The sequence below is a fragment of the Penicillium canescens genome (genome assembly GCF_028828765.1).
Source record: "Penicillium canescens strain IBT 15451 chromosome Unknown utg000011l_segment0_segment0, whole genome shotgun sequence".
Classification (NCBI taxonomy): domain Eukaryota; kingdom Fungi; phylum Ascomycota; class Eurotiomycetes; order Eurotiales; family Aspergillaceae; genus Penicillium; species Penicillium canescens.
This window is the reverse complement of record NW_026703973.1, coordinates 2,395,030-2,411,384: the sequence shown is the minus strand read 5'-3', so window position 1 is coordinate 2,411,384 and position 16,355 is coordinate 2,395,030. Positions and strand designations below refer to the sequence as shown.

At 50.0% G+C, this 16,355-nt stretch overlaps 9 protein-coding genes across 9 annotated transcripts; 3 read left to right on the top strand and 6 right to left on the bottom strand.

Moving 5' to 3' along the window:
* Positions 1–184: 184 nt before the first annotated feature.
* Positions 185–2,728, bottom strand: rcoA (uncharacterized protein; the record flags this gene model as incomplete). Its single annotated transcript, XM_058522371.1, has 8 exons — positions 2,342–2,728; positions 2,079–2,169; positions 1,693–2,018; positions 1,099–1,628; positions 565–1,035; positions 384–516; positions 260–335; positions 185–209 (listed from the first exon to the last, which is right to left on the bottom strand). Exons 1-8 carry the CDS (start codon positions 2,460–2,462, stop codon positions 185–187), a joined length of 1,773 nt encoding a protein of 590 aa, XP_058365848.1. The 5' UTR covers positions 2,463–2,728.
* Positions 2,729–3,373: 645 nt separating this feature from the next.
* Positions 3,374–4,487, top strand: N7446_013630 (sterol desaturase family protein; the record flags this gene model as incomplete). The annotated part of the gene is made up of 2 exons (XM_058522370.1): positions 3,374–3,642; positions 3,704–4,487. 2 exons carry the CDS (start codon positions 3,374–3,376, stop codon positions 4,485–4,487), a joined length of 1,053 nt encoding a protein of 350 aa, XP_058365847.1.
* Positions 4,488–4,969: 482 nt separating this feature from the next.
* Positions 4,970–6,109, bottom strand: N7446_013629 (N5-glutamine methyltransferase family protein; the record flags this gene model as incomplete). Its single annotated transcript, XM_058522369.1, has 2 exons — positions 4,970–5,768; positions 5,817–6,109. The coding sequence occupies 2 exons, from the start codon at positions 6,107–6,109 to the stop codon at positions 4,970–4,972; spliced, it is 1,092 nt and encodes a 363-aa protein (XP_058365846.1).
* A 151-nt stretch (positions 6,110–6,260) lies between these two features.
* On the bottom strand, positions 6,261–8,178 carry N7446_013628 (pepsin-like aspartic protease). Its single transcript, XM_058522368.1, has 3 exons — positions 7,756–8,178; positions 7,386–7,704; positions 6,261–7,331 (listed from the first exon to the last, which is right to left on the bottom strand). Exons 1-3 carry the CDS (start codon positions 7,933–7,935, stop codon positions 6,391–6,393), a joined length of 1,440 nt encoding a protein of 479 aa, XP_058365845.1. The 5' UTR covers positions 7,936–8,178; the 3' UTR covers positions 6,261–6,390.
* Positions 8,179–8,497: 319 nt separating this feature from the next.
* Positions 8,498–9,856, bottom strand: N7446_013627 (tryptophan--tRNA ligase MSW1; the record flags this gene model as incomplete). Its single annotated transcript, XM_058522367.1, has 5 exons — positions 8,498–8,946; positions 8,997–9,115; positions 9,163–9,278; positions 9,328–9,408; positions 9,458–9,856. The coding sequence occupies 5 exons, from the start codon at positions 9,854–9,856 to the stop codon at positions 8,498–8,500; spliced, it is 1,164 nt and encodes a 387-aa protein (XP_058365844.1).
* Positions 9,857–10,284: 428 nt separating this feature from the next.
* Positions 10,285–11,388, bottom strand: N7446_013626 (mitochondrial 37S ribosomal protein uS10m; the record flags this gene model as incomplete). Its single annotated transcript, XM_058522366.1, has 5 exons — positions 10,285–10,439; positions 10,501–10,925; positions 10,990–11,034; positions 11,091–11,281; positions 11,335–11,388. 5 exons carry the CDS (start codon positions 11,386–11,388, stop codon positions 10,285–10,287), a joined length of 870 nt encoding a protein of 289 aa, XP_058365843.1.
* A 592-nt stretch (positions 11,389–11,980) lies between these two features.
* Positions 11,981–13,461, top strand: N7446_013625 (purine-nucleoside phosphorylase). Its single transcript, XM_058522365.1, has 7 exons — positions 11,981–12,248; positions 12,296–12,374; positions 12,422–12,501; positions 12,557–12,621; positions 12,675–12,877; positions 12,934–13,213; positions 13,270–13,461. Exons 1-7 carry the CDS (start codon positions 12,053–12,055, stop codon positions 13,312–13,314), a joined length of 948 nt encoding a protein of 315 aa, XP_058365842.1. The 5' UTR covers positions 11,981–12,052; the 3' UTR covers positions 13,315–13,461.
* A 38-nt stretch (positions 13,462–13,499) lies between these two features.
* On the bottom strand, positions 13,500–14,380 carry N7446_013624 (Fcf2 domain-containing protein; the record flags this gene model as incomplete). Its single annotated transcript, XM_058522364.1, has 2 exons — positions 13,500–13,874; positions 14,093–14,380. The coding sequence occupies 2 exons, from the start codon at positions 14,378–14,380 to the stop codon at positions 13,500–13,502; spliced, it is 663 nt and encodes a 220-aa protein (XP_058365841.1).
* Positions 14,381–15,102: 722 nt separating this feature from the next.
* hapE (CCAAT-binding factor complex subunit HapE) lies at positions 15,103–16,209 on the top strand (the record flags this gene model as incomplete). Its single annotated transcript, XM_058522363.1, has 5 exons — positions 15,103–15,190; positions 15,307–15,320; positions 15,411–15,467; positions 15,519–16,148; positions 16,207–16,209. The coding sequence occupies 5 exons, from the start codon at positions 15,103–15,105 to the stop codon at positions 16,207–16,209; spliced, it is 792 nt and encodes a 263-aa protein (XP_058365840.1).
* Positions 16,210–16,355: the final 146 nt, after the last annotated feature.

Sequence of the window (16,355 nt, the reverse complement as noted above, 5' to 3'; positions counted from 1 at the left end):
GCTCTACCCTCTACACCTCTCTCTATAATCCCCATTATAGTATTTATGAACATCGCATTTTGATTTGAACACGTTGTTCAATACACTAAAGAAAAGACAAATTCGAGATAAAAGAATTCCAAGCCCCAAAAACCGGCACACGAAAGCAAAACGGCACATTGCGCCAAAGGCATTAGTATCAACCCTATCGTCCAGTGTACGGCGAATATCTAGAAAGGAGTCAGCACGTTCTGAAACAATGTTCGGAGAAACAACTCACCTCCAGATCCGCGCACGCATGTCTCCACTGCCGGTCGCGAACAGGTTGCCAGTGGGGCTGGGCGCAACCGAGATGACTATTCAATGTTAGAGCATGTTATGTAGAGAGAGGGCTGTAGACTGACCAGAGTTCTTGTGGCCCTGAAGCATCATCTGGGCATTGCCAGTCACCGGGTCCCAGAACTGCACACCGCGGTCCTTGGAACCACTCATCACCCAGGCACCGTCGGGGGTCAGACACACGCTAAGCACAAAGTCCTAGATTCAATTAGCTTTACCAAGAGGAAAATTGGGAGATCTACAAACCTTGTGACCCTCGAAAGTGCGCAGGCACTTGCCGCCCTTGACGCCGCTGTGGGGGTGCATGCCCCGCGGGACAGTAAGCTCCCAGAGCTTGATAGTCTTGTCCAGACTGCCACTGACCAGGTCTCGGCCATTGGGCGCGAATGCAACCGAGTATACACTGTCCTTGTGGCCATCCGGGTTCTCCAGACGCTCCACCAAGTATCCGGTCGTAGTGTCCCACACACGAACGCTCTTGTCCAGCGAACCGGCAGCCACGTAGTGGCCATCCGGAGACATAGCGACAGTGGTGACTCCATCTTCGATGCTGAGAGTGTAGACAAGCTTGCCATCAAGTATATCCCAGAGACGCACAGTCTTGTCTCCACTGCCAGAGGCGATGTATCGGCCGTTGCCGGCGAAGTCCAGGGAGTAAATGTCCTGCTCATGTCCCGAGAAGATGTGCTTGATGGTGCGTGCGTTGATATCCCAGACCTAAAAGCCCATTAGATTTAGTCAGTGATCTATTTATGTTGGGGTGAAGTAATTCAAACTTACGCGAATCTGCTTATCCTCGGCGCCGGTTGCAAGGTATTTGCCGTCAGGGCTGAAGCAAACACTGCGAATATACAGATCGCCGTCCTTGTCGACATTCTCATCCTGGAGAGTGGCCACATTCTGACCCGTAGTCACATCGAAAATTTGAGCTGAGCGGTTGCAACCGGTAGCCAGGTACTTGCCGTCGCGGCTGAAGCGGACACAGCAGACGACGCTGTCGTGGTTCAAGTGGTGAACCAGTTCCACGTCGAGGACACGCTGCACCTCTGGGTTAAAAACAGCGTACCAATCTGGCCCCTCGCGCTTTTGCGACGCAGGCAACTCATCCGGGTTCCAGTTGGCCAGCATGTTTCCCGGGCGCTCGCGGGGGAGAGAGGTCTGGTTCGGGGGAGTTGGGCGAGGGATCTGAGGCGACGCACGCGGATCCGGGTAGGCAATGTGCTGTTGCTGGGGGGTGGCTGGGCCCGGGGGCACACGCCCACGGCCCTTACCGGGGCCGGGAGATGCAGTCGGGGGAGGAGGTCCATAGCCTGGGGAAGAGAAATAAAGCGGATTAGCGACTCGGCGACAATCCCTTTGCCTTTAACGACATACCGTTCACAGCAGCGCCAGCCTGATATCCTCCAAAAGAACTCTGCGAGGGTTGCGGCGCACCGGGCTGGGCAGCCGAAGCAGGTTGTTGAAGGGCATGCTGGGGAGGCTGCTGATCCTGGGGAGGGGGAGGGGCAAGGCCGGGGCCACTACCTGGTGGGTTGGTCATGATACCACCAAACAGATTGCTGGGGCCGTGACCCAATGCAGGCGGGGGAGCCTGAGAAGGAGCTGTATGGGCTGCGGCGGGACCACCGATGTGAGAGGGGATGGTTTGGACGCCGCGCGACTCGAGTTCGTGTCGTAACATTCGGATTTCGGTCTCGTAGCTAAAGCAAGCAGGGAGTCAGCGATAGAATATTTCGATGGCCACAGGGGGGGGAACGAACTCCTGCTTGATCTTGACCTGAGCTTGTTCCAATTGGAAAACCTTTTGACGGATCATCTCCATCTCTTGGAGCTGTCCGGTCACTGCGTGATCTGTCAGTTAGATAACATTTCAGCGAATGTTGCAACCCATGGCGCGGCAGTCATCGAAAGATAGCTGGCAGCTGTTTGAACGAATTGGTTGGACATTAGGAGCTCCCAGGCGCACGAGGCCCGGGGAGTACCAGAGAATAACCGTTTGAAGGAGGCACAGGAAGGGACATACACTGGTGCTCGAATTCGCCGGTGCTGCGCGACTGACTCTCAAACTCCTGACGCAGCTGATCCAGCAACTCCGTCAGACGAGAGTTGGGAGCGGGCACCATCCCGCGATGAGTGTTGTACATTGCGCTGGGGGATCGATTCCTATAGAAGCAGCGACAGAGACAAGATATTTAGATGGAAGCTTTGAATGCCGATAGGGATTCCAGAGATCCAAATCGATCACTGAGGCGTCAATGCTGCTTGGTGGAATTCACCGCGCAGCTAGCCACAGCGATAGTAAGCGAAATGATAGAGGTGGGAAATTGAGGTGGTAGCGGTAAGAGGGGGAAGAGGCTGGTGACAGTTGCGGGAAGGTTGGAGGCGGCAAGCGATTAACGCCAGAAGCGAGAAGCGCTCCGTTTGCAAAATGATGATTAATTTATGCTCAGACTTTTGACTTTTTCTATATTTTAATGTTAATCATTTAGTACTGAAAATAGATATCTATAAATATGAATATATAATTTAAATATCTATATCTATATCTATACATGTTGGCAATAAGTATGTTGAGATGAATGGATACTTGGATCTACGCCAGTGCGGGCAGTGGAGGTACCTCTGAGTACGGCCAAAAGTGGTACCGAAGATGCCGTGTACCTCCAGGTATCCGTCACCAATCTCACCGCCGAGAGATACTTCCGACTACTTGGGGCTCCAGAACTATTCTCGCCTGAAATATTAGGCGGAACATCGGTCTCAGGCACCAAGGCACCAAGGCCTTGGTGGCAAGGGTCTATCGAAATTGTATGGCATGATGTGATTAGAAGAGATTAGAGAGAAATATTACTATAATCAAGCCAATCGTCCTCATTTACAAAGTCAGGCCATCTGTATACCCCTGGCTGATTAAGGGAGCATCAACGGCTGTGGCGGTTCCGCGCTGGTGTGACTGGCCGGAGCCATTTATTATTCGCCGTGTCTCCTTTTTTTGTTCCAAGTACATCCCTCCCACCAACTCACTCTCTCCCACGTATCCGTGAAATCGCCCATCATGGATATCATTCTCGAAATATGGGACACCTTCATTGGTGATCGCCTCTATTCCTCGCTTCTCCCCGCGTCGCTCTCGTCGTCTGTTTCTTTCCCGGCTTTCGTCAATGCGGCCAACAGTTCCCTGGCCCTGTTTGGCGCCGCGGAACCTTTTGTGTACGAACAGGCGACACAGATGATTTACTTGGAACCCTCCAAGTATGCCTACTTGAGTGTTTGGCCTAGAAACAACATGTACCGCCAATTCACCAGTTTCTTCCTGATTACTTGGTATGCGCCAGATTCTCCCAGTCGCCACCTTTCCGCGACAAAGCTAACATAATTGAAACAGGATTTTTGGACTTTTGGTCTACTTCGTGGTTGCCTCGCTATCGTACGTCTTCATCTGGGACAAGACAACCTACAATCACCCCAAATTCCTCAAGAACCAGATTCGGTTGGAAATCAAGCAGGCCATGGGTGCCATGCCCCCAATGGCTCTGTTGACAGCCCCGTTCTTTGTTCTTGAGGTCCGCGGATATGCCAAACTCTACGACACCGCCGCTGAAGAGCCTTTCCCATTCTACAGCCTCATCCAATTCCCCTTCTTCATCTGCTTCACCGATTTCTTTATCTACTGGATCCACCGCGGCCTGCACCACCCCCGCGTCTACAAGACCCTCCACAAGCCTCACCACAAGTGGATCATGCCCAGTCCCTACGCCTCTCACGCTTTCCACCCGCTCGACGGCTGGTCCCAGAGTGTGCCTTACCACGTCTTCCCCTTCCTCTTCCCCCTGCAGAAGATGGCCTACGTCTTCCTGTTCGGATTTATCAACCTCTGGACCGTCTTTATTCACGACGGCGAGTACGTTGCCAACAGTCCCATCGTGAACGGTGCAGCCTGCCACACCATGCACCACCTGTACTTCAATTACAACTACGGCCAGTTCACTACCTTCTGGGACCGTCTGGGTGGCAGCTACCGCAAGCCCAACGAGGAGCTTTTCCGTCGCGAGACCAAAATGGGTGACAAGGAGTGGCAGCGTCAAGCCAAGGAGATGGAGACTATTCTCAAGGATGTCGAGGGAGAAGACGATCGCAGTTACTCGTCCGACAAGAAGAAGAACCTTTGAAACGACGAAAACACTTTCCTCTCTTCCCGACTTCCAGGTCTTGCAAATGCTTACCGGTTCTAAGCTGCATTCGAAATTCACCAATAGACGGACTGGTCGTTTGACATCCTATTTTGGGATCTCCTTTTCGATCTCTTTCTAGATCTGGTGTTATTCCTTGCTACCCTTGATGATTCAAATACGTTAATTACCCCTGCACTCCTATCGGTTTTAATACTCCCAAAAGTGACCCCCAGCACCGTGGCCTGCTGGTGGTCTTCCCCATTCTGTACATAACTTTTTACATTACCATCATGGCGGTCAGAATGCATTTTGTTAAGAGCTTGATTTGTGATTTCCTCCGTGTGACGGATTCATGTGGCCGTGGCAGGCTATCAATGTATACTATATGTGAACTATGAAACAAGACATGCAACTAAATACATCGACTTGGTCTTTGGAATATATTATAGTACATAGCTATGCATCAAGCCCAGAGAACCCTAAGGCAATCTCCGAATAATCACACCCCGCGACCCATCAGTGGCATGGAATCCATTCTCAAGCAAGTCATGCTCACAACTTGGCCAGACTTCTGCACTGAATTGACCCGACTCCCTAGAGGCAAGTGTTTCATAAAGAGCAACAACCCGCTTGGCTTGGAGGATATCCCCACACTCCAGGACGGTAATCTTAGCCCTCAACTTAAACGCCAGAGCGAGAATACGGTGATAGAAAATATCCTCAGGCCTGCCGGGTTCATCTCCAGTAACCAATGATGGAGGCACAAGTGCCATCTTGGGCTCAAAGAGTCTTACACTGCGTGCAGTGGTCCCGTTTCCGAATTCACTCTGCGATATGTAAGGTGGGTTGGATATTAAGAGATCGCAGCCGCCACTTTGATCTGCAAGTGAAGAACCTGATTCCAGGTAATAGGGTTGGAGAATTGAGTCGATCGATAGTATTGAGTCATCACTGCCATTCCCCAGGACATTGCTGCGGTGGAAATGGATATCCGTTGATGCGCGGGATGTCAATTGACCCAGTTGCAGGTTATGCTCGAGGTTCTTCTGCGCCAGGCTCAATGCTAAGGGGCTGATGTCTATCCCTGTAATTGACAGTTTCTGGAAATGAGGTGCAAGTAATGCGTGCAGCAGAAGTGGTATGCACCCTGTGCCTGTGCAAAGATCAATTACGCGCAGGGGTCTGGCGCTGCTAGGTGGTCTGGACTTGTCACTAGAATCCAGGGCCATCTGGTGGACTAACTTGGCGGCCTGGTATGTATATGATTCAGTCTCTGGCCTAGGGAAGTTAGTGAGAAGTATCGCTGTTTGAGAAATGTGGGCATACCTGGGAATCAAAACACCCTTTTTGCAGAGGATTTCCAGATCACCAAAGGGTTGGTCTCCCAGGATATATTGCAGAGGATATCCTCTGGATCGCAGTTGACACATAGATCTTAATCGAGTCCTCCATCCGGACTTGAATATTGAAAGCGACTGGCTATCGCGAACTGCTCGTTCGCGCAGCCAGCGAAGCTCATTGCGAGCAGAATCGATAGTACGACATTCTTTGAGAAGTAGAGGAAGCAGATGGTCCTCTTGGTGAGCCTTTAATATCATAGAAAACGGTATACGAGGCATTTTGGAAACTGGGGATAGATGGAGCTGACCATGGGTGTCAAATCAACTTCTGTGCCAAGAGATGTGGGTCACCCGAAGCATAAAGTGACTGCTTCACATCAACTATCTGCTACATGCCCAGATGTCCTTTTGATTGGATACTTTTTAAATAGTCTTCATTTCATAACACATACTAATGGGATAAACAAGAAATAAATCCAGGTATAGCCAGTCGGACTCCAAATACACCACAAAATGCAACAAATCAAACATCTAAACAAACGGATCCATAAGCTGATCTTTTACAGGGCCAGCAGAGCTCCAGCACCGGCAATTCCAAAAGCCAGATGCTTTGGCATAGCGGTCGCCTTTGGCACAGCCCAATTGCCAGTCTCAGAGATTGTGGTGAAGATACCTGATCCTCCATCTGGACCCCCAATGCGAGCCCCAGAACCACCGATAGGCGCGGTAGTCACTGCATTCGCAACTGCGGTAGCACTAGGAACCGAATCTGTGCCAGTGCCGATTTCCAAGATGTTATTCTCGGTGGAGTTGAAGTTAGTGTTGGCAAGAGAGATCTCATTGTTAGCCAAGTCGTATACCACGTAGGCACTGCGCAGGAAAGTGTCTCCCAAAACCGAGGTACTGCTTCCTGCAGGAACAATACCAAAGACACATGCTCGCTGGCGGTTGCGGAAGAAGAGATCACCCACGTCAATAATCAACTCGTTAAGTCCCACGGTAATCGTTGGGGACGAGAATGTGTAGGAGATATTGACATCCCTCGAGGCCATACTACATTCAATATAGCCAATTCCACTGGAGGACTCGTAAGTAACCTCCAAGTCGCTATAGATATCCTCAACAAGGGCGTCTGGGAGATATGTGAGGGAGCTTCCCGAATCCAGGAGCACACCTGCAGGGAGTGCACTCGAGGAGTAGGCGTGATGACCCGACGAGTTCTGGAGGCCAAGTCCAGTGAGGGCAATGATAAATTCAGAGTACTGTCCACCGACCTTCTCAATGGGCAGGGTCTGTAGCGTGCCGTGGAATTTCGCGGTGTTGACTCCGCCGAACAGAATGGAGCCTGTGCTCGCATCCAGATCATTCAGCCAGAGACTGTATGCACTGGATTTGATCACATCATTCTCGACCATTGCCCTGGGAAGGTTGGCATAAGCCGGGTCACCGTTAGTGCCAACCTGCACTTCATTTGAAGCATACCCAATGCCTAGTACACCCTCTGAACAAACTGATTAGCCGTGTGACCACTGAACTTAGACAGAATATCACTCACGTGAAGAGCCGGAGGAAAAACCAACACCAAATTGGAAGTCCTTGATAGTGGTTTGTCCGATAGTGAGGGTATCGGTCACATAGTCACCGGCGGCTCCGGACCCATCGGCATAGCTGATGTTGAAGTCTGACGACACGAAGGAATATGAAGAAGATGAACTCGAGTCGTAAGTGCCAGATGAGCGGCAGGCATCGGCGGAGGACTCGCAAAGAGTCGAATTTGGCGTATTGCACCATAGATCACTGCTTCCCGTATCGATGACGAGACGCAAGCTCTGTTCGGGAGTTCCCAGAGTGATATTACAATAGTATAACGTTTCCTGGGCAGACACATTAGTGGTGAAATATTGAGAGGTTCACACATGTCGTACCTCATTGTCTAAAGGTTGAGTGACAGTTGAAGAACGCTTTCTCCTCCGATCCCTGGTGACTAGATCAACAACATCTTTACGCTGAATGTCCATTTGCACCACAGCAGGATTGTCGCGCTGGTACAGCGTCAAGCCCCAGGCTGGCATAAGGCTGGCCAATAAGATCCATGTGTGCCTCATTGTCGATCCAAGAATGTGAGAGATCTGAAGGTGCGAAGATCTCCAAAGATGAATTCGAGGAAGAAAAGGAAAGGAAGGAAATGATATCCGATGGGGTTCACGGATTCACCAAGAGTGGACCAGAGCATGCAATTTATGTACAGATTTCCTGAAACGGCTGTGTTGTCGTCACTAGTCTACGATGTGACCTCGTACCCGCGAGATCCGAGTTGACTATAGATCTGACGCTTAATACATACTACATACTACATACTACACGCTACATGCAACACACTACACTGTACACTATACCCCTGTCATGATCTCTTGTCTTCGGAACCTCGCTCAATCTACAGAATACTCTGTATGTCTCTAAGAAATAATTAAGAAAATCAAAAAAAAAATGGTCGCATGCAAGTGGGGAACACAAAAGGATGACGCGGATGGATGACGCTCCACTGCCCCAGCCTCGTTCGGCTTCGCAACGCCACTTTCTTTATGTCCGAACCAGTTTTGGTGCTGTCGGCACAGGTACTTCGCAAGGCGACCATGTTATCTTATACTATTCTACATATGTTATAGCCTACAGGCCCATCGCATCACGAATTTGCCTCATGGTCACCCGGGCGTTGGCACGCGCGGCTTCGGCTCCATCCTCTGCGACAGATTCCAGGTAGCCGGTCTTGTCGTCCATGAGCCCAACGTATCGCTCTCGAATCTCCTGGAGATGGAAGGCAATTCGGTCACCAACATGCTCCTTGAGCGATCGAAGGCTGGCGCTGTGATATTCAGTGGCAATATCCTCGCATGATACACCCTCAAAGTGGCTCAGTATTTCAATCAAGTTGGATACCCCGGGCCGACGGGCAGGTTCATATGTGATAGACGGTTCCGAGTCCGTCAGGGCAACCTTAACCTTCTTGCGGATGACATCTGGGGAATCGGTGAGAATGATTCGGGATCGCTCGTCAGCGTGTGATTTGGACATCTTGGATGTCGGTTCCTTAAGGGACATCACCCGTTTGGCAGGGGCTGGTTTAGTTAGTTGCGTGGTCATACTCGCGCGACGGTTATTTTCTTACATATCAATGCCTCTGGGATAGGGAATATGGGGCCATAAAGGTGGTTGAAACTGTTAGCAGTATATCTGGAGAATTCCAGATGCTGTCTCTGGTCTTCCCCGACAGGGACATGAGTCGCTCTGGTGGTCATTAGCAGAGAATGGACAAAGACAAATGAGTGGCCTACCTGTGTATAAGAATATCCGCAGCCTGGAGCACCGGATACGAGAAAAGTCCAAGTCGCAGCTGTGCTCGTGCTGTCTGGTCATCAAGCGTGGCATCTTCTGGCAGCTGTAGTTTGGTCTGGAATACGTCAATCAAAGGCCAGAGAGATTAAAGCATGATGATTCACCTTCCACTGTGTCATACGCGACAGATACCCCATAGAAGCCACTGTGCTTAGAATCCACATTAACTCTGTGTGAGCTGGTACCTGTTACTAGTCAATGTAACTTCTGATCGGCTTGCTCTTGACAACTTACAGCAGACTGGTAGAATATCGTAGAGCGCTTAGGGTCCAGCCCCACGGCAAGTAATGTTGCAAATGCCTCTTTTCTCCATTTCTTCAACTCGGCTGCGTCTTGCGGCACCGTCAATGCATGGAGGTCAACAATAGAGAAAAACAGCCTGGTTCCTTCGGTTGCGTTTTGCTGGAGTTTCAACCATTCATTGAGGGCTCCAAGGTAATTGCCCAGATGCGGAACTCCAGTTGGCTGGATTCCAGAAAATATAACGGGCTCCTTGGCTGGGGATTTGGGGCTTGAGCTGTTCCATCGGTGACATCTCCTTGGGAGAAGGGAGAGCCCGCTTGGGACATGAGTATGTTTTCCACCTAGGGACCTAGATGAGGTACATCCATGGCGAATTGCATTGGCACGCATCTTCAAAAGATGAACAGATGTGAATTGGAATTCCCAAGTGCAATATTTTGCAATTCAGTAGCCCCGATGGTCCTGAAAAAAATACGACACGTCACGTGATTGATATCATACAATGCCTCGTTTACATTGAGACTGCCAGTTGCTTTTTATATTTCTATTGTTGCGTATCTCGCAATATTTCCATTTACATCAGTATTCCAAGTTAGATAAGGCTAGGTTTCACTGAGACAAGGTTGTGAGACTTGGAGATCTTCAAAATATGTAAACTCCCATTATGCATCTGGGGTCGAATAGGATAGTAAAACAATAAAGTACATGTGGCCCATATCAGAGCTTTTGAATCAGATGAAGACACAGAGCATGCAGCAAAGGACATCGAGTCTAGATGGTCACGGGTATATGAATTGAGCTGTAGGTTACCCTGCCATCTATACGTTCTTGCGCTCTGTGAACCGCTCGCTGTCCAGGGTGTCGAATATTGTGCCCGGAGCCGAGTTGTCCTTCCGCTGACCGAATTGTGCGAGGTGAGGACGAAGAGTCTCTTCGACCTCGGAGAGAGAGGTATCCATATCCTTGGCAACATCTGATGTGGAATTGATGATTAGTATCCCGATCACTAAAGAAATACAATAAAAGTGGCATACCAAGACTCTCAGTCTCCCACACATTTGCCTTCATACCGACACCGTAGAACGCGTGCTTCCGGAGGAAAGCAAGCCAGGCTTGCACGGCTTGCGGGTTTCCATCCTTGATCTGGATCAGTCGGCGAAGAGTGATTCTTTCAAAGTTTTCCTGGCTCTTCTTGTGCACAAAGTTGCTTCGGGGTACAGTCCAGCGTTCAACGATGCGAGGGAGAGGCACAGGTCCGGACACGGGGAGGTTGAGGTAGTAAGCGGCACGGATAGCGAAGTCTGCGAAGAACTCGACGTTGCGGACACTGTAGGATCGCAATTGAAGATCGCAAACGGGAAGTCCATGCTCTGCCTTCCTCCGGAGCGGCCGTAGGTATATCGCTTGCACACTTCGCGGCAGTCGGCTTTCCTCGCCGAATGCTCCTAACCGTTCAGCCCTAGCGACATTGTAAGCTATGGTCTTTACCAATTGGCTTCGAGTCATCCATCTCCAACACTCACCATTCCTTCACGCGTGGTTCGGAGGATTCGTTATCTTTGGCTGATCTGTAACAACTCTTCATCAGCCAACAAGCCAAATTATCCAGACTTGCATGTCTTACGTCGCAGTGTCAGCCACGGAGGTTGTAGCAGCAGGAGCTGCTTTAGCGGGTGCCGCGGGGGTAGCTTGTTTGGGCGAGGCTTCCACGGGAGCAGCTGGTGTAGGGGTTGGCGTTGGGTCTGCTACGGGTGTCTTCTCTTGCTCCGGCGGAGTCTGGGTTGGGGATGATAGAGAGCGGAATGGCACAGGCACCTGTACAGAAGTTGTCAGCGTAGTACCGATAGTCAATTGGGACAATTGCATACCCTGAGGCGCTTGCCCACTCCAAGTAAGGAGCGCGACGCTTGATATGAGAACATAGTTAATCGTAAATTGAGGAAGATCCGTTGTTGTTGGCGATGGGTTTTTTCGGGAGTGACCTAAGGCGGTGAGGATGGCTATAGAGACTAACTTACAGTACGGACTATCTTCCTAAAGCTTTGTGTAGAGTATTGATTTGCTGGATTCATGGATGTATAATTCAAGCTGTGCATATAATACACTTTTGTCAGGTTCAATTTCTCTACTTTCTCTACTGTGGCCGAAAACCCCCGTAAATGTACCCTGTCGCGGTCTCTATATATATTCCCAGTTAGACTGCACTGCATAGCACCAAAGGGATATTACAAAATCACACACTTTGATGTAGATTGGAGAGTTCACCGGTATCCTATCTCTTATTACGATATACTGTTTCTATAATTATGCCATCCACACCGGCGAGCCCGTCGTTCCAGATAAGACCACAATATACTAGCCCTTTAATAGACAGCACGCACTGCATCTCTTCCAAGTACATAGCTTCGTTCGACTTACTTAGATTGCAAATGCCGTAGAATCAAAGCCGTTCATATGAAATATCTGTTATCACAATCCATTTGAGCCCCGCCAAGCGAATGGGACCATGTGACTCCGCACCTCTTACCCTCACAGAACTACACTCTTCTTTCTATATTTTTGACATTTGACCTGACCATAGCAACAATGGCAGACCCGTCCTCGTTCCAGCGGGCCAACGAAGCAGTTGCCCATCTCAGAAATACCTTACCAGAAGGCCTGCAAAAGCCGCAGGTCGCAATTGTATGTGGTTCAGGACTAGGAGGACTCGCAGATACGATTCACCCTGATCTACGAGCTGAATATGACTACGGATCTATTCCTCATTTCCCACGCTCAACAGGTTAGATGCCTTCCTTTAACCGGGACGGTGATTTTAACATATCACAGTTGCTGGACATGCTGGGAAGCTGGTCTTTGGGTTCCTTGGCCAGAAAATCCCTGCAGTGTTGATGGTTGGCCGTGCCCAGTAAGCTCCTACAATCTGTCTGCTTGCCACTGCTGACCTTGACCTAGTTACTATGAGGGACACTCGATTGATCAAGTGGCATTTCCAATTCGCGTGTTCAAGCAGCTGGGAGTTGATACGGTTGTCTGTGAGTTATACATGACTCTACTATTATGGGAAAACAAATTTTAATGATGTGACAGTGACGAATGCGGCCGGTGGCCTTAATTCTGATTACTCCGTGGGAGATTTGGTTTTGCTGAATGATGCAAGAAAACCTTGCCTAAGCTATTGTGGGAAACTGCTAACACTGGTTTACAGCATCTGTTCCTAGCGGGATTGGCAGGAACCCATCCACTGAGGGGACCCAACGAGGAAGAGTTTGGAGTGCGTTTCCCACCCTTGTCTGACGCTTATGATCTCGAGCTGCGTCGCCACGTGCATCAAGCATGGAAGACAGTCATATTCCCAGAAAGCAACAGAAAGTTGCACGAGGGTGTATATGCATTCGTCGGAGGCCCCACGTAAGTAGATCCTGAAATGTTTCAATCCCTGAAATTTCGCTTCTGATGGCCACAAGTTACGAAACGAGAGCCGAAAGCCGAATGCTTCGAATGCTCGGGGCCGATGTGGTCGGTATGTCCACAGTACCTGAGATTGTCGTCGCCAGGCATTGTGGCCTCCGACTGCTTGCCTTCAGTCTAGTCACCAACAAGGCCGTGTTGTCTCCTGTTCCTAGGGGAGACGAAGATCTTCTCCAGGGCAAAGCAGCAGACGAGCTGACTGCCATACTGGAAGAGGGCAAGGCAGGCCATGAAGAAGTTCTGGAGGCAGGCCGTGCGGCAGCCCTTGATATGCAGGTAAGAGAGATCACTGTAGCCCTAATGCCAGGCAGCACAAGCTGACATCGAGTTAGAAATTGGTTGTCCAATCCCTGGTAAATGCCTTTCATCAAGCCTAGTGGCGCACATAGAGGTTCAAGCACATAGACGTTCAAGCACATAGATGCCTGCGCGCCCACAAATGGGACGGGTGGCCAGTCATATGTATACATCACGGGGGTGACAAACCAAGTCCAGAATACTGGAATGGCCAGGGTCAAATGGTTGTTCCTGGCATATCTTGAAGAGAGCAGAAATGGAAATTTCACTTGTTTTTCCGACTTCTCTTTGCCTGCAGGTCCTTGTAAAAAGCCTTTTTACCGCTTGTCTTGGTGGCTTGGATGTCTCTGTACTTGGACTGGAAGCGTTTGTTGCCGCGCTCGACGGCGAGGGTCTCCTCAACAAAGTTCTTCTTGCGATCCTTCTTGGCAATGCGACTACTGAAGAATTCAGTCGGGCCCTGGATAATGGTTCCGACTTGAGAAAACTCCGGCGCTTTCGCTCTGCCATTGTCCTTCTTGTAGTGTCGCTTAGCATCAAGCACAGAGCGCATCCGGATAAGTTGCAGATCTCTCTTCAGCTCTGGTGTCATTTCTGTCTTCGGGAGGTTGAACCACTCAGGTCCAGCAGTCGGCTTGTCCTATCAAAGGTGAATGATGTTAGCGTTTGGTCTAAAACATGATACACCAAAAAAGAGATAGTAGTTATGATGAGTGCTCAGAGTAACTATGAAAATGAAGCTCTCACTAGTGCAGCACAGCCCAAGACGGACCGGTTACGCTGCATCAAGCGCTTTGCGTTGGGATAATTTTCCTCATAGCACGGGGGAAACAGAGGTGGGGTGACTGGTAGACTCACTTTATTCGACTTCTTGGTTCCAACGGCGTGGAGTGTGTTGGACAATGCCTTCTGCTTTGGGTCGGTGATCTTTGTTTTTTCGACAGTAGCAACATCATCCCCCTGCTGAACATATGGCTCAAAGGAAGACCCGGCTGATAATTTGGGAATCCTGGGAGCTGTAAGATCGTCGACGGTGGTGCTCACAGCACCGGGACCTTGCAATCGGGTCTCTGCTTCAAGCAGAAGCTGCTGGATCTGATCATCAGTCAGATCTACATCCTGGTGGATGTCTGTTGAGTCTGCCATCCCTACTGATCAGGGAGGATAGCAAGAAACTCGAGGATGTAAGGTGAGTGGAGGGAATTTATATTTTTCTAGCTTTGCTTGTTGCTTCTCGGGACCGGACAAACGTTTATGAGAAATTTCTGCTTAGTGCGACAGTGGACCTCACGTGAGAAGAGGGAACTCGGCAATAAGTACCAGGTACAAAGAGTTGGCCTGTATCTAGAGGCAAATAGTAAGTACCAGTACATCTATCTGATGTACTTGCGATCCAGCTGTAGGAAAGCCTCGGAGCAATCACCAGTAAGGTCTAGGTATAACAATGTATCAATGTATACAAATGTACTGCTTACCTGTACTTTTGAGTGTCGCGTTAAATCACTTCCTTCAAACCAAATAAGAAATCAGACATGAAATCTGCCTATTCGGCCCTATGTAGATGTACAAACGTTATCCAACTAAATACGCCGAGGGGGCCCCCCGGAAACGTCAGACAGCTGAGCACCTCCATGCTTGGCACCCTACGCGCCTCGACACAACAGTCCTCTTGTCTTGAGGATATTGAATATTCTCTCTGTTGACCATATAGCGGCGCTCATTTCCCCCTCGGTTTTGCAACCTTCGATTCCCTAAACGCCCCACGTCTCCTCCCGGTCACGCGTCGCATTCCTCCGCTTCACCGTGACTGCCCAACTTGCATTTGCCTCAGACGCCGATATCACTTGATCACAAAGAGAAAATTCGCCATGGAACCAGCTCCTCAAGGCGCTGGACAGCAGGCCAGGCAGCCGCAGCAGCAGCCTGTCTATGATATCAGGAATGGGGGTCACTACGGTAATTAGGTCCCAACATGATCATTGCGCGACGGGCTCCATGAAGAATCAGCTAGCTCGGTTTCAGTCACTTGGACACGGGAGTTTAAATAGATACTGACTTTTCATGAATTATAGGGGCCAGTGCAGCGGTATGTTCACCACTTTGAGCCGCACGCGGCTTATCTTCCATGATCACGCGAAGCATCCCGGGCTGGACAGCAGCTAACTTATATTTACAGCTTTCAGCGCAAGGCTATGCACCAGTTGCCGAGTTGTACACCGGTACCTGGGCCAACGTAAGTTATTGGACCCAATGGATGTCGAGCTTTGATACTTATCAGAACTAGGTGAACCAAGGTCTCCAGGGAACCGCTCGCGATATCCTCACGACCTACTGGCAACATGTCATCAATCACCTGGAGTCAGACAACCATGACTACAAGATCCACCAATTGCCGCTGGCTCGCATCAAGAAGGTGATGAAGGCAGACCCGGAGGTTAAGATGATCTCCGCAGAGGCGCCAATCTTGTTTGCCAAAGGCTGCGATATCTTCATCACTGAATTGACAATGCGTGCCTGGATCCATGCCGAAGATAACAAGCGTCGCACTTTGCAGCGGTCAGACATTGCTGCCGCACTGTCCAAATCGGATATGTTTGACTTTTTGATTGACATTGTGCCTCGGGAAGAGGCAACTTCTCATGCCAAACGGTCAAGTCAAGCAGCTACCGCTCCTGGTCCATCTGCCGCTCCTGGTCAACTGCCATCGGCTCCTCATGGAGTGCAACCACACCAGCACATGGGCCCTGCGGACTACGGCACCCTTGGTCAGCACGGTCTTCAAGAGCAGGAGTACCGCCCACAGGCTGCTATGTATCCAGGTACTGTTCAGCCAGACCCGACTGCGGCATATGGACAACCCCAGTCCCAAATGTTCGAGGGGATGTATGCCTACCCGCATCTACCTCCTCAGCAGGTATGTACCTAGGTAACCCTCATGCTTCTCTTCAGTGCACAGACTAATGGCTCTCAAGTGAGTGTTACATGTATGCATTCTCCATTTCGTCATTTTAATAGTTCATGCGTGTTTGGAGGCGAATACTGGGCCTTTATTTTTTCTTTTTCTCTCTCTTCCTTTTCTCACGGGGCAAAAGGTACGGTAAAGCCCTCAGTTGGGTGCAGA